Here is a 16,226-nt window from a genome sequence, read left to right on the forward strand (position 1 = left end):
GTCTTCCTCTATAACATGAGTCTTCCTCTATAACATGAGTCTTCCTCTATAACATGGGTCTTCCTCTATAACATGAGTCTTCCTCTATAACATGGTCTTCATCTATAACATGGTCTTCCTCTATAACATGGTCTTCCTCTATAACATGGTCTTCCTCTCATCTGTGGTACAATGGCTGACGCCGGGCTCTGCCTACGTCACTACTGTGCGACGCACATGTCGAGGTGAAAGTGCGAGCTGCCATCTTTCCGGAGGAGTCTCGCTGAGAGACATCGGACACAGACTCTCTCCTCTGCAGCGGACCCGCTCAGCTGCTGGCGTCCTGGAGACTACACAAGAAGACTGAACCAGGACTACGGACTCTGGACTCGTTCAGACCCGGTCCGCAGGTCTGGGGTTGGGTTAGCCTCGGGACCAGATGGCTGCTAGCTCTGCTAGCTCTGCTAGCTGAGCTAGCTGAGGCTGTAAACAAACACAGAAAGACACGCTCACATGTCCGGAGCCCTGTAGACCTGTAGACCTGTAGACCCGAAGACCTGTAGACCTGTAGACCCGAAGACCTGTACCCGAGACCACGAGACACACACCGGGAGGAGGACCGGAGGACCGGGAGTGAGGAGGACCGGGAGGAGGAAGAGGAGGAGGAGGAGGAAGAGGACCTGGTTGGCGCTGCAGGTTTTGCGCCACAACTTCAGTTTTGATGACAGTGCGAGTTTCTCCAAACCAGGTCCGAGCTCAGAGGCTCTAGAGCGGGTCAGTCTCTGGTTCTGGGTTCAGGTCTCTGGTCTCAGGTTCAGGTCTCTGGTCTTGGGGTTCTGGTCTCAGGTTCTGGTCTCTGGTCTTGGGGTTCTGGTCTCTGGTCTTGGGGTTCTGGTCTCTGGTTCTGGTCTCTGGTTCTGGTCTCTGGTTCTGGTCTCTGGTCTCTGGTTCTGGTCTCTGGTTCTGGTCCTGGTCCTGGTTCAGGCTCCCTGTCCACCGACATGTCGTCCTTCTCGGAGGCGGCTCTGGAGAAGAAGCTGACGGAGCTGAGCAGCTCTCAGCAGAGCGTCCAGACTCTGTCTCTGTGGATCATCCACCACAGGAAGCACTCCGGACCCATCGTCAGGGTCTGGCACCGAGAGCTGAAGAAAGGTGAGATCTGATACAACCAGGATGTAGTTCATCATGTAGTTCATCATGTAGTTCATCATGTAGTTCATCATGTAGTTCATCATGTTCATCATTATGTTCATCATGTAGTTCATCATGTAGTTCATCATGTAGTTCATCATGTAGTTCATCATGTAGTTCATTATGTTTCATGTTTCATCATGTATCATGTTCATCATGTAGTTCATGTAGTTCATCATGTAGTTCATCATGTAGTTCATTATGTAGTTCATCATGTAGTTCATCATCATGTAGTTCATCATGTAGTTCATCATGTAGTTCTTCATGTAGTTCTTCATGTAGTTCATCATGTAGTTCATCATGTATCATGTAGTTCATCATGTAGTTCATCATGTTGTTCATCATGTAGTTCATCATGTAGTTCATCATGTTCATCATGTAGTTCATTATGTTCATCATCATGTTCATCATGTAGTTCATTATGTTCATCATCATGTAGTTCATCATGTAGTTCATCATGTAGTTCATCATGTAGTTCATGTAGTTCATCATGTAGTTCATCATGTAGTTCATCATGTAGTTCATCATGTAGTTCATCATGTAGTTCATTATGTAGTTCATCATGTAGTTCATCATGTAGTTCATCATGTAGTTCATCATGTAGTTCATCATGTAGTTCATCATGTAGTTCATCATGTAGTTCATCATGTAGTTCATCATGTAGTTCATCATGTAGTTCATCATGTAGTTCATCATGTAGTTCATCATGTAGTTCATTATGTTCATCATGTAGTTCATCATGTAGTTCATCATGTAGTTCATCATGTAGTTCATCATGTAGTTCATCATGTAGTTCATCATGTAGTTCATCATGTAGTTCATTATGTAGTTCATCATGTAGTTCATCATGTAGTTCATCATGTAGTTCATCATGTAGTTCATCATGTAGTTCATCATGTAGTTCATCATGTAGTTCATCATGTAGTTCATCATGTAGTTCATCATGTAGTTCATTATGTTCATCATGTAGTTCATCATGTAGTTCATCATGTAGTTCATTCATGTAGTTCATCATGTAGTTCATTATGTAGTTCATCATGTAGTTCATCATGTTCATCATGTAGTTCATCATGTAGTTCATCATGTAGTTCATCATGTAGTTCATCATGTAGTTCATCATGTAGTTCATCATGTAGTTCATCATGTAGTTCATCATGTAGTTCATCATGTTCATCATGTAGTTCATCATGTAGTTCATCATGTAGTTCATCATGTAGTTCATTATGTAGTTCATCATGTAGTTCATCATGTAGTTCATCATGTAGTTCATCATGTAGTTCATCATGTAGTTCATCATGTAGTTCATCATGTAGTTCATTATGTTCTTCATGTAGTTCATCATGTAGTTCATCATGTAGTTCATCATGTAGTTCATCATGTAGTTCATCATGTAGTTCATTATGTAGTTCATCATGTAGTTCATCATGTAGTTCTTCATGTAGTTCATCATGTAGTTCATCATGTAGTTCATCATGTAGTTCATCATGTAGTTCATCATGTAGTTCATCATGTAGTTCATCATGTAGTGTGATCAACAGTGGTGGAGGAAACATGCATGTCCTTTAGTCACTTTACTAAGTAGACACACCACACTGTGGACAGACTCCACTTAACTTATCCTGCATTCAGAACCTTCAGTGAGTAATTCACTAAGTACTGCCAGCAATATTTGATCAAAGAATCAAGAGTAACAGGACTTACAGTCAGATGTGTCAGCCTTTTACTTTACTTTACCTGAAGTGACAAAAACAACTTATCTTCCTACAAATCCGTACAGCTCCCTCTTGCCAGGACTTCCACAAACAAGGTTTCTTTCCTATTTTGAAACACTGATTATTCCAAATACTAGGGCTGCACCCTTCTATTGGATCAGTCGACTAAGATTCCTTTAGTCAATAAGTCATTTTTTCATGTTGTTTTTCATGCTGCATGACTTATTTCCAAGAAACTTATGAGCACATCTCTGGTGAACCCAATACTTAATGTGGTGCTTTTGTGTGATTCTTTGTGGAGAAACTCAGTTTTCAGATCTGTTGATTAAATCAACTAATCGATAAGTCGACAAAATCATGAGTTGACCAAAAATGTCTTAAAATAGTCTGTGAAAACATTTATATTGTGTCCAGGCTGAATTAGAAGGGTTATGTTGAAGAAAACTAGGTATAATAATACATTTCACTTGATTGCAAAGCACTTTAGTGTGCATTGCCTATCACAGATTGATGATATACTGTAAACGTGAACTTTTGTTGTCTAATCTTTCAAATATCATGATTTTATTTGACCTCCAGCTAAAAGCTCCAGGAAGCTGACGTTCCTGTATCTGGCCAACGATGTCATCCAGAACAGCAAGAAGAAAGGACCCGAGTTCACCAAAGACTTTGAGACCGTCCTTGTCGATGCCTGCTCCCATGTGGCCAGGTAGATGTGATGTGACCACTGTATGCCTTCAGACAGCTGAATAGAATGGTCTGTGTGTGTGTGTGTGTGTGTGTGTGTGTGTGTGTGTGTGTGTGTGTGTGTGTGTGTGTGTGTGTGTGTGTGTGTGTGTGTGTGTGTGTGTGTGTGTGTGTGTGTGTGTGTGTGTGTGTGTGTGTGTGTGTGTGTGTGTGTGTGTGTGTGTGTGTGTGCTAGGGGCTCCAACTGCCAGAGGCTTTTTGAGAAATCGAAAAAGAAAATTTCGTGATGTACAAGTTGTTGGGAGTGTTTTCCATTTTTACTATGTTTTGAGCTGTAAAAAAAATGACCCTTCAATCAATCCTCTCTTCTTCTACTGACCCTCCGCTGTCCTGCCTCTCTGCAGGGAAGCAGATGATGGATGTAAAAAGCCCATGGAGAGACTGCTGAACATCTGGAAAGAGAGAGCCCTCTACAGAGGAGACTTCATTCAGCAGCTCAAACTGGCCATAGAAGACTCTAACAGCCCCAGGCCTTCAGGTTAGACGTCTCTCAGGCTGCATCCACACTAATGCGTTTATGTTTTAGGGTTTTGAAATGAAAAACGATCTACGTCCACACAGGCGCTTCAGCATCGTTTTAGAAATGATTTCCATCCATACTAACACACCTGAAAACAAATATCACATGACTATTCATGTACACTGGTCATGCGGTTGCTGGTGTAAACGGGGAGTAAATAAGTTGCTTAGTTACAGAAAACAAGTGTTATAATTATGGTTGATAAGCAAAGGTTGGGCTTGATGCTTGGGATCTTCCTCAAACAGTTTTCATGGAAAGAAAAACAAGTTTTATTTTTCAAACTTAGTTACAAGGCTGCAGGTTTTGCTCTATCTCTCTCTCACACAAATCAAATTTACAGTTTTTTTGTAAACTTCACAATAGTTGTGAGGAACAAAATAAGCATTGATAAGAAAAGGAATCCTTTCATTTGTGTACATCGCCCTCCTCAAAGCCGAAAACCTCAAACCTTCGCCTGTAGGGCTGATAATGCCGCTGGACATGCCGCTCCATTAACAGCCTGCTTCCTCTGCGTGTTGGCAGTATGAAAATGCAGAATTGAACAGCCAAGGCTACATCTACGCTATATTGGCAATATGTTATATATTGGCATATTAGATCTTTTTTTTCATTGGTGGGTGATAAAACAAGGGCCAAGATAATGACTCCGATACTTGTTATTGTTAAAAGCAACTAATGAAATGTTTAGGGGAGAGAAGTACATCTTGATTTGAGGTGAGTACATCATTGATAGGCTGCTTCTAAATATATGACCAATAAGTTACCAATGTAACGTATCAGTAGTGGTGATACTTCAGGTATTCATTCTCTAACCACCAGTATTTGTTGCTTAAATCTTTCATACTGATTCATATCGCACATTATAACAAAATGTTTCTTGCATATTGAGACATTTGACAGTACTAACTTTTCCCTTTCCGTCAGAAGTCATTTGAACATAAATGGCTAAATGGTGACTAAATTGAAATTCAATTCAAGTAAAATTCATTTCTTCAAGTGGAATATTAGTTAAAACTCAAAATATGAAATAACTATTGCATTCAATATATTGGTGTTTTAAATAGGCTACTTTTTATTCTGCTGCTCATGTACAGTATATAGGATACTCTACATTATAGAGTGACAGTGAAAATGTGTGGGTGTTTATCTGTTTTTTGGTCTCTAAACTTGACTCTGCAGAAGAGAAGAAGGCTGTGAAAAGAAGCTATCAGAAGATCCAGGAAGAAGACGACGATGAAGATGACGACTACAGAAGCCACGCTTCCCCTCACAATGCAGACATCTCCGCAACTCAACTGGTAGGATGCAAGAAAATGCAGAAAACATCCTCCTTCACTATGTTGCTTGTTTCTCTGCATTTCCTTCTTTTCTCTTTGCGCCTCTTGTTCCTAACCTCCCACTGCTCCCATTTTCCCGTTGCATGGTCTCCTCCCTGATCATTTTCCCCTTCTTCTTTGACTCCTGTTAACGTTCTCCCTCTATTCCTTTTCAACACACTCTGACACACTGTCAGACCGAGGAGCTAGTGAAAGCCCTACAGGACTTGGAGAATGCTGCCTCAGGCGACGCAGCAGTTCGTCAGAAGATCGCCTCGCTGCCGCAGGAAGTCCAGGACGTTTCCCTGCTGGAGAAAATCGGTGGTAAGACCCGAGGGCCCAGCTTGATCAGAAATGAGGTTTTCTTGGACTGTTTTACTAAGACATTTTTCTCAGCGTGAAATTCTGCGTCATAGTGGGACTGTGTCTGTTGAAATGTGCTGGGTTTGTGTTGAGAATTGTCAGATGGATTTTACAGTGAGATAGGAGATAATGCAATAACTAAAGTACTTTGATTTAGCTACGGAAAAGATGCACACACAAACAATAAAAAGTAAAATGAGATAAACTGTGAAGAACTATAACTAAAACAATGCATATATTGTTGAAAGTACATTTAAACAATTAACAACTGTTAAACTCAGGAGTTACTCACAAATCTTTTTAGTCAGTAAGTTTAGTACAGCAATATCCTGTACATTGTCATTGTGCCCACATTACTGTCATAATTTAAAAATACAGCCTAGAAAACAATACATGCTGACCAATATAGAAATTATACAGCACTAAGTAAAAGAAAAATAAGTAAAAGTTATGCCCTGTACATAAAGAAATATAAAATAAACGTCATATTCTGTGACCTTAACAACCCACTTTGACACCAATCTAGACAAGGAGGCAGCAGATAAGCTGTCGAAGACGGTGGACGAAGCCTGTTTGCTGCTGGCGGAGTACAACGGCCGACTGGCTGCAGAACTGGAGGACCGGAGGCAGCTGGCTCGCATGCTGACTGAATACATCAACAGCCAGAGGGATGCGCTCATGGAGAGAGAAAAGAAACTAGAGGCAAGGCGCAGCATAAGCTATTGTAACAGTGTAACAAGGACGGAAACAAGGATCTCTGTTTGAATGTGTTTGTGTTTCTCCTTCACAGATTAATAATGAGAGTTAAGTTACCTTTTGAATGAATATAACGGAGCACTTTCATTTTCTGAAGTAAACAGACACAAAAAAAGTGTTTTTCATTAATTGCCCCTTTTTTTGTTGAAGTAGACACTCGGGCACTAATCAGACAGCCAACCTGTATTTAAAATGGCAATATCTGAATTTAGTCAAATCTTTGCCTTATTGAAATCTGGTAACAAATGGAATGTTCAGTCCACATGTAGCTTGTATTTGAATATACAATTTCAAACCTGACAGCCCCATGACAAACATGGTAAGAGCTAAATCCAGCAGCCTTTACCCATATATTTGTCAAAATTTTGGCTCTGACAGCCCAGCTTTGATGAGCCAGCAAGAAAATACAGAAACACAGGTGAACAGTCAACCTGATTAAATTCTGGTTTATTACACATTTTCATACTTTTGGCCATAATTCAATTCTGTAGAATTACTGTACTCTCCATTAATCGCTGACATCTGGATACATGGTGTCATTAATAAAAATAAGTCAGATAGTTGTTGAGTTAATCTAGCATGTTTACAACTGGTCTGATCTCAGGACTGCTTGTATGCCCTGCACATACATGAAACTACTTTGAGCTAAACTAGAGAAATGCATCTTAATTGTCTTTTTAAAGCCACAATCTGTGACAGAAATGTTTTTCAAACAGGCCAAAAAGCCAAAGTTACAAAACATTTTGAAAGAATATTGTGATAACTGTAATTAGTAAAATAAGTAATGGTCTTTAGCTCATATTTGTGCTGTGTCATCTTGTCCTCTGCAGGAGTATAAGCAGAAACTGGCGAGAGTAACCCAAGTTAGGAAAGAGCTAAAGTCCCACATCCAGAGTCTTCCTGACCTCTCCCTCCTGCCCAATGTGACCGGGGGTCTGGCCCCGCTCCCCTCGGCCGGAGATCTCTTCTCCACCGACTGAGAGGTCTTTGCCAGGAAAAACCACCCCCATGCCCCTCCCTACCCAAACCCAGCCACATGTTTGATTCACAGAACAATTCCAGCTGTGTCACCAGTCAGAGTGCACATGTGGTGAAACCTCTCTCTGCAGCAGGTCACCTGCTATCTTCAATCCTGCGAGACAAGAGTGAGGAAGGGACATTGGAAGAAAGATTTGGTGAAATCAAAATGCTCTGCAGAGGAGAACAGACTCTGTTGGCCTGGATCTGTCCAGCACTAGCTCGATCGACAAGGATTCCACTCCACCAGCTTAGAACGAGTTTGTTTCCTGTTTGTTTTTACTTTTTTTAGGAGGAGGGGCGGGTTAAAGAAGCAATGCTTAGTCAGACATAAATGTTGGCTGTAACGACGTGTCAATCAAAGTGTCTTTCTGTGTGGTATATTGAGGATTCTGTGAGCTAAGGAGGGCCGTTTGCTCTCACAGCTCTCAGAGGTTGTGGCTACACTGTGAAAAGGATGTACCATTAATTAGTTTTAATTTTTTTGTTTTTCAGTTGGTGGCTTTTTATCGACCAATAGGTGGTCTTGATGTGTAAAATTAGAGAAGATCTCATTAGATTCGGTTCAGTGCATGTTGCTTTTTGGTTGCTTCATGGACGCATGTGGTCGACCGTTTCTAGTCAGCACACTCATTTCAGTAACACTTCATAGAGACATCATTAAATAGTTTTTGTCCTCATAGTAAATGGCAATAGACATGCTCTGGTTTGTTTTTTTTGTCCCCATTTGCAAGCGTTTCTCTCGTTTACAGACTAAAACTTTGTGATTCAAAGTTCCCATTTGTTTTTCATGCATTCATTTGGACAGATGCTTGAAATATGGTAATTATGTTATAAGTGTGTACTAGACAAGGTTTGAGTTTTACAAATAAATCCTGGAAGATTGAGGAAACATTTCAAAACGTGATTGATTGTTTTCCCATAGACTGTCTGGTCTTTAATTGAATGAAACCCTAAAACTCCAAAATACAATATCTACAATAACGGATGAGAAACAAATAAAAAGTATTAAAGATTATTAAGTTTTAGTATGCAGAGCTGGGCAACATAGAAATACGGAAATATCAAGATAAGTAGAGCAGAAGAAGACCTTTTATATAACCTGTTTTTGTTATAAAAACAAACATTGGATGTTTAAAGATTCACAATTCAATTCTCACAATTGGTATTGGTATTAAAAGGATGAATACTAATGTATACATATTGCTTAGTCCTACCCGTGTGTAGACACTCAGTGATGAAATATTTTACTTAAGAAAAGCAGCAACAATGAGGACACAAACCATATCCCTGAAATTTTGATATTTAGGAGAGGAAGTGTGAGTTATTTCCAAATCAACAGTTTCATATGATTCACTTAACAGTTCTCTTACAAGGCCTGAACAATATGTATAATTTGTTTAGCTCATATTTGATTGTCAGTTGTCTGTATACAGAAAAATGATATTTCTAAAGGTTTTATAAAACTTAATAAAAATGGTTTACTTTCCCTCTTTTTGTTTAAGCTTTCAGAAGCCAATCACGGCTCCTGCTGCTGGTGAGATGAGTGTTTTCTAAAGTTAAAGAAGATTACAGTTGCTGTGTCTGCTGATTCAATAAGCTCAGGCAGAAATCATGCAGCAAATCCTTTACAGTGAACTCTCAGATTGATTGTTGTCTTCTGACAGTCTGTAAGCACAACATATTTAAACGGTGTTATTCACAAAAGCTTCAAAGTTTTGGATGTAATCATTAAAGCCAAAAAACTGATATTTAGGGCTGTTTTTGATGTGTTAAAATGACCCCTAATGTCAGAAGTTTAGATGTTCAAATTAAGAGGAGAGATCTGAGGAATGATTTGGTTCAGTCTTGATTTAAATATAATTCAACGGTAAGTGAATACGTTTTGACCCCGTGCTTCACTGTCCACTGGTTGGATCCTTTCTTGCCTACTCGTTGTGTGGTGTGTGTTTCTCTATCATACTGCACTGCCTCCACTCTAGCAGTGGAGGCAGTGCTTCCAGCGTAGACAATTTTTGAATTATTTGATTATATACTATCCTTTGATTTTAGACACTATAGTTTGCCTTTTTATGATATCTTTGACATACTATACTGTGACTACTTCACAAAAATGTTTACGTCATACCAAGCTATGACTATTTCATGATTTATTTATTAATGACATGCCGTACTTATTTGACATACAATACGATACATTTTTAATTACATATATGGCATGCTGTACTATGTTTTAATGACATATTTTATGACATACTAGATGAAGAGTATTAATGACATACTATAATATGACTTTTATGTCTTTTTTAGGAGGACAGAAATCCACATCCTTCCTGTGAAATGGCTTCTGGCAAACTCAACATTCATTTTATGCTTGAGTTTGAGCAGCATTGTAGGTCTGTTGATTAGCAGCTATACAAAACATTGCCACACCTGGCTTATGTTTAGGAGACTTCCTTAACACAACCCAGTGAAGTATAATCGAATTAGATGAATGTGCATTACAGAAAGTGTCATCATAGAAGAATACCACAAACTGTCAATTAAGCTTTTTTTCTATAGAACTTGTCATTGGAATGGTGTTGCTGTTCGTTCTCTGATGTCATAATGATCCATTCTAGAATCCTGTCATGAACTGTGTAGAAGCAGAAGTCTCACTTATAACTCGAGACACTTGTTGAGAGTCAGGAGAGAAACCAGCACCTAAGATATACCGAGTAAAAGCCTCATACGGAAAGCAAAGATGTCGGTGTATAATGACCTTCGTCTGGAACAAGAGCTTTGTGACGCGGTGATCAGAGTGGACAACGTTGAATTTCACGTGCACAAGATCATCCTCTGCAACTGCAGCCCGTACTTCAAGTGAGTTGGTTCTTGGGTGTAAACGGGGATGTAGCTGGATTTATATTCTTCCATTAAGCAGAAAAACAGCAGCATGCTTAGCAGTAAAGAGGAGTTAACAAACTACAACACAAGCCGATATTAATATGTGACACGGATTCACGGTCAAGATATACATACACAAGTGAAATAAGACATTTAAAAGGATATACTCATGTATCCTTGTTCTAAAGGTAAAGTTCTGTCTGCACACATTCAGTTTACTGAAGGTGATTTACAAATTGTTTTAAATAACATCAGTTTGGCTCAGTTTTTTCAAAGGCATTCATTGGTACCAACCATGTCATGCTAGCTTGGCGGCAAAGAGTTTGGAAGTTAGGCTACATTTTGGTGATAAAGAAACTGTCATGGCCATTTTGAAAGGGGTCCCTTGACCTCCCACTCCAAGGTATCTGCCTGGAAATGGGCTCTATGGGTACCAACAAGTCTCCCCTTTACACATGCACTCTTTTTGATAATCCCATGCAGGTTTGAGCAGAAAACATGCAGTTTGTTGCCTTCAGTATAAATGTATTATATTTGCCTATACTAAAAAATGGTGAAAATATTTCTGCACACTGGGTCCTTAAACAGTCTTGGAATTGCATAAATTGGGTATGACTGGAAAGCTGAGACCCAATGAGCCTGAACGGTATTCATGTGTGATGATGTAATTATCTAGGATGAAACTTTACAGCCACAATCAAATGATGTATGGCTGTCCTAGGTATATTGACAATACAGTTTTTTAATACTACTAATACTTTAATATTATTGCATCTATTAATATTACAAGCATCAGTTTTTTCACTTGTGTCATTCATCCTGCCACATTTACACATTACATTACATTACATGACATTACAGTCATGTAGCAGACGCTTTTCTCCAAAGCGACTTACAGTCAGTAGTATGTTACATATCATTCACCCATTCACACACTGATGACAGGCTACCATCAAGGTGCCACCATCAGACTCTAACTAACATTCATCATCAGTCCACACCGATGGCCTTCAGGAGCAACTTGGGGTTAAGTGTCTTGCCCAAGGACACATCGACTGCTGAAGCCGGGTATCGGAGGATTGGAGAACTACCTTGCTCTCCACTACGCCACAGCCGCCCCTACACATTTCTACTGTGTAATTAACCAAAGGATTTAAAGAAGAAATTAAGGAAAATCACAGCATGGATTTTTCTACAGTGTTCCTCAAAGTCTTTGTGTCTTAATGTGGTATTTTAGAAGGATTTGTGATCATTTTCATCAATTTAGTGCTTAAAAAAAATGGTTAAATTTAGCATCAAATCTGTGAAATAAATGGTTACAACAAAAACATTTCTGTAACAACGTAGGAGACATAATTAATCATGGTAATTGCCTCGTAAAAAGACAAAAATGGGTCTATGTGGGTTAATGCACTTGAATCTGATTTCTGTTAGTCACATCTGTTTTGAAAATGCAATATGGGGTTATATATCTATATTAATATGTTATTACTGAAATAATGAATGGGTCTTCTTCCTGCCTCACAGAGCCCTCTTCACCCACTGGTCAACCCCCGACAGTCGGGTCTTTGACATTCCCAATGTGTCACCTGACATGATGAAGCTCATCATTGAGTTTGCCTACACTGACTTTGTTCCTGTGACGCAAGAAAATATACAAGAGCTTTTTATCGCAGCAGACCAGTTCAATGTAAAGGGCATAATTCAACCCTGCTGCAACCTCCTGGAGGAGCAGCTGGCTGCACAGAACTGCATCGGCATCTGGTGGTTCACAGAAGTCTATTACGACCCCGAACTGAACCACAAGGCCTTCCTTTACATGATGAATCACTTTGAGGAGGTTTCTTCCACCTCAGAAGAGTTTCTGCTGCTCTCTGTGCAGGAACTGGTTAAAATCATTGAGAAGGACCAACTCAATGTGAGGCAGGAGAAGATGGTGTTTGCGGCCATCCTTCGCTGGATTGCCTACGCAACTGAGGAACGCAGTGAACACATCTCTCTGCTTTTGTCCAACGTAAGTGACAGATTACAACTACCCAGCCGGCACTTCATACATTATTGATTTGCATCTTTTACATCTCGCTCATAGTGTTATCACGAATACAACAGCATGATCAGGGCTATAGTCAAAACCACCTTAGTAATGTCTGAAACAGTCAAGACCAGATATAAAGACGTCAAGACAAATTCCAAAATTGAGACTAGGACACACGGAGTCCTATTTCCTACCAGTCAATAAAGGGCGTTTTGTCTTGACATATGCAAGGACTTCATTAAGATAAAGAGAGATGCTTTATTTCATCTAACTATTGTAGGATTCTGCTGAATCTATGAGAAATTTTACGATCAGGTAAAGCTCCTTAAATTATTTTTTACGTTTTTGAACATTTTGTTATTAAGTGTAAGTCTGGAAATATAATACAAACAATATAAATAGAATATAAGGTTTTTCCACATAATCTACCACATTTAACAACTAGAAAAATACTAGATTTTTTCCGATATTGATATTTGATTGTAAACAAAATCCAATAACGATATTTTGGCCAATATTGGCCTTTAACATAGTTCTTCTTGATAAGAATTCTTTACTTAAAGCAGTATTTAGTGAAATACTTTTCAGTTACATAAAAAGAAAAATTGTCAGTGTTATCTACTGGAAAAACTACGTATTTATAACACTGTTTCTCTATTAACTCAAACATTTTTGGGTATTTCTTGCTGCAATTTCTTGTTTATTAGAGGCAAACATATATGCATGTAATATCAGCCATGTTGAAGTATTGGTTTGGGTTTATTTTAGACAATAATAACAAATGTTGTCCTCATGTGTAGGTCAGGCTGGCTTTAATGAGTCCAGAATACATCACAGACAGCGTCAGAAACAACGAACTGGTGAGGGCAAGTAAGGAGTGTCGACCGATTCTCATCAGGACCCTGGCGGCCATGCTCGACCTCCAAACAAAGTTGGTCCCTGACTCTATTTTCTACAACCCTTTGGCCCGCCCACGACTGCCCCCTGCCATCATGTTGGCTGTTGGAGGCTGGAGCTCTGGCAGTCCCACCAATGGCATTGAGGCGTACGATGTCCGTGCTGATCGCTGGGTCAACATACCAAACAATGAGGATAAGACTCCCCGGGCCTACCATGGCGCAGTTTTCCTCGATGGATCAGTCTACTGTGTCGGTGGCTTTGACAGTGTTGAGCAGTTCAGCTCTGTGCATCGGTTTGACCTGGTCACGCACACCTGGCAGGAGGTGACACAAATGCATTCAAGCCGCTGTTATGTCAGCGTAACTGTGATGGACGGGTGCATATATGCCATTGGAGGTTTTGATGGACATAATCGACTCAGAAGTGCTGAGCGCTATCAGTCCAGAATCAACCAGTGGACTTTAATTGCGCCCATGCATGAGCAGAGGAGTGACGCCAGCTGCACAACCCTCAGTGGCAAGGTGGGTGGAGCTATAAAGAGCAGCTCTGAAGAGGGTGCTGCAGGGATGTCTTATCTTTGTGGGCCAACCCTAAAAGTTAACATAGCAGTGGTTGCCTGCAAAAGATGATGAATGCAAATGGAAGAAGTCAAAAGCTAACATTTGGCCCAAAACAAATTAAAAGGTGGACTACACAGCCTGAAGAGGTTTTGGAATCTCATTTAACAACTGGCTAAACCCTGCCTTTTTTAAGACATGTATAGGTTTCAGATCTCATGACCAAAGTACTTATTTTCCTACTTTATATCGTAGAACAAAACGTTAACATCTTTTAAGGCTGTGTTCACCACAAACCTTATTCCAGGCATCTATCCAAAAGCCATTTCAAAAATCCCACTGACTTGGAGACTTACAAAAATGCTAACTTCTTTTGGGGTTTAGGTGTCCTTCCTGCAGCACTCTATAATTGGGTCAGCGCTGTGTGAGGGCAGGGAGAGCACTGAGGGAGAGCACAGAAGTTGCACATCTCTAGTTTAGCTCTTTAAGCATTTGAGCTTGACTTAAGAAAATCTGAAATATAAATTAAGCAAAAGTCACTACAATATGTAGCTATAATTTAAATCTTGGCGTTACCACTAAACCAAAAAGGAATATATTGGGCCTCATCAACAAATATCTATATAAAAACTGTTTGCTGTGTTCTTATAATCATGGGTCTTCAAATGAAGGCATGTGTCCCTATTCAAAGGGCATGAGACTGCAGGGCCATGTGCACACAGAAAAGTTTATTTATTTTAAAAGATCATAAGGCATTGTTAAATAATGAAATTATTTATCAAAAGTATTTCAATAGATAAAAATCATATTGTAATTTAAATCCTGTGATATTATGCAACTGCAGAACTCAAACAAAATGGCTACTAGGGGGAACATTGTCACAAATGAATACAATTTGTTTACTTAAACTTCAAATGTTGATTTTCCTGTTCTATTTATGCAATTCAAGACTGCTTAAGGACGCCAGTATGCAGACATTTTCAAATACACCCCTTTTAAAATGGCTATACCAGTTTTTCCCTCTTCAAATGTATTTTATATATATTCTCCAGGTGTACATTTGCGGTGGCTTCAATGGGAATGAGTGCCTGTCAACGGCTGAATGCTACAACCCAGAGACCAACCAGTGGACACTGATTGCCTCCATGGGCAACAGGCGCAGTGGGATTGGCGTCATTGCCTATGCAGACCATGTCTTTGCAGTAAGCACATTGAACACTGCTCATACTCACATAACAAAAAATGTTGCTGGCAGAGGTTTTAAATAGAGCAAAGACTGAATGATGTAATGTAAGTTAGAGCTGAAGCCAGTTACTGAAGGTTGTTAAGTTGATCTCCAGACGATAAACGGCCAACAGTTAAGTCATGTTTTAAGTGTTCTCAAGTGAAAATCTTTTTAGGGATTTTGAAGTTTTTGGCAAATCAAACAACTACCATTTAAATATGTCAACTTGTAGTGGGCATTATTCCCTTTCTGTTATTTCACAAACTAAACTATTGATTGGAAAACAGTTTTACATTAAAATGTTGACTTACCTTTTACTTTTTTATGTTAAATACTTTGCAACTTCAGGTCAGGTGCCCTTCCTTACAAGAGTGCTGCTTAGTATAAACTGAGAAACAAAGAAATAGATGAGGCAGTACTGACTTCTTAATCACCTTTTCCTTTAAAGGTTGGCGGTTTCAATGGAACCAGCCGTCTTGACACTGCTGAGGCCTACAACCCCAAAACCAACACCTGGCACGCTGTGCCCTCCATGCTGAGCTCTCGCAGTAACTTCGGCATCGCAGTGATCGATGGCCGTCTCTTTGTTGTGGGGGGCTTCAACGGCTTCAGCACCACCTTTGAGGTCGAGTGTTATGATGTGGAAACCAGCGAGTGGTCTGATGTCAGTGGAATGGAGATCTCCCGCAGCGCCCTGAGCTCTTGCGTGGTGTACGGACTCCCTAACCTGGCCGAGTACTCTGCCCCTCATCATACCCTGCAATTTTACGATGTAGAGGAGGATGAAGTGGCATAATCCACCCGGATATGAGCTGTATTGTTCTGTAAATAAATGTCTCTATGCATCAAACTACGGCAGTGCTGCTGTTAATTAGGTTATAACAGGTTATACATTTGTGTGACAGCTTTGCAACCTCCTGGCAAGGGACCTTTGTTGTATGTCATTTCCATCTCTTTCCCATCATATCCTGTTTGCTTTGTACTGCATGGCAAAGTATCCTAGAAATACAATAAATGAGCTC

The 16,226-nt window shown here is 39.9% G+C and overlaps 2 protein-coding genes across 2 annotated transcripts; both read left to right on the forward strand.

Moving 5' to 3' along the window:
- Nucleotides 1-213: 213 nt before the first annotated feature.
- Nucleotides 214-9,092, forward strand: rprd1b (regulation of nuclear pre-mRNA domain containing 1B). The gene is made up of 7 exons (XM_054609305.1): nt 214-1,131; nt 3,462-3,591; nt 3,974-4,107; nt 5,329-5,447; nt 5,663-5,789; nt 6,355-6,530; nt 7,415-9,092. Exons 1-7 carry the CDS (start codon nt 981-983, stop codon nt 7,562-7,564), a joined length of 987 nt encoding a protein of 328 aa, XP_054465280.1. The 5' UTR covers nt 214-980; the 3' UTR covers nt 7,565-9,092.
- Nucleotides 9,093-10,344: 1,252 nt separating this feature from the next.
- LOC129099370 (kelch-like protein 10) lies at nt 10,345-16,000 on the forward strand. Its single transcript, XM_054608595.1, has 5 exons — nt 10,345-10,463; nt 12,015-12,501; nt 13,323-13,943; nt 15,032-15,181; nt 15,653-16,000. Exons 1-5 carry the CDS (start codon nt 10,345-10,347, stop codon nt 15,998-16,000), a joined length of 1,725 nt encoding a protein of 574 aa, XP_054464570.1.
- The last annotated feature ends 226 nt before the right edge of the window (nt 16,001-16,226 follow it).

This window comes from Anoplopoma fimbria, chromosome 12, assembly GCF_027596085.1.
Source record: "Anoplopoma fimbria isolate UVic2021 breed Golden Eagle Sablefish chromosome 12, Afim_UVic_2022, whole genome shotgun sequence".
NCBI classification, from domain to species: domain Eukaryota; kingdom Metazoa; phylum Chordata; class Actinopteri; order Perciformes; family Anoplopomatidae; genus Anoplopoma; species Anoplopoma fimbria.

Excerpts from the sequence above, each read along its gene's own strand:
- rprd1b (XM_054609305.1), top strand. The coding sequence starts at position 981 with ATGTCGTCCTTCTCGGAGGCGGCTCTGGAGAAGAAGCTGACGGAGCTG. Across the intron at positions 1,132-3,461 it reads GCACCGAGAGCTGAAGAAAG|CTAAAAGCTCCAGGAAGCTG; the intron begins GTGAGATCTGAT and ends TTTGACCTCCAG. Across the intron at positions 5,448-5,662 it reads ACATCTCCGCAACTCAACTG|ACCGAGGAGCTAGTGAAAGC; the intron begins GTAGGATGCAAG and ends ACACACTGTCAG.
- LOC129099370 (XM_054608595.1), top strand. The coding sequence starts at position 10,345 with ATGTCGGTGTATAATGACCTTCGTCTGGAACAAGAGCTTTGTGACGCG. Across the intron at positions 10,464-12,014 it reads AACTGCAGCCCGTACTTCAA|AGCCCTCTTCACCCACTGGT; the intron begins GTGAGTTGGTTC and ends CCTGCCTCACAG. Across the intron at positions 13,944-15,031 it reads GCACAACCCTCAGTGGCAAG|GTGTACATTTGCGGTGGCTT; the intron begins GTGGGTGGAGCT and ends TATATTCTCCAG.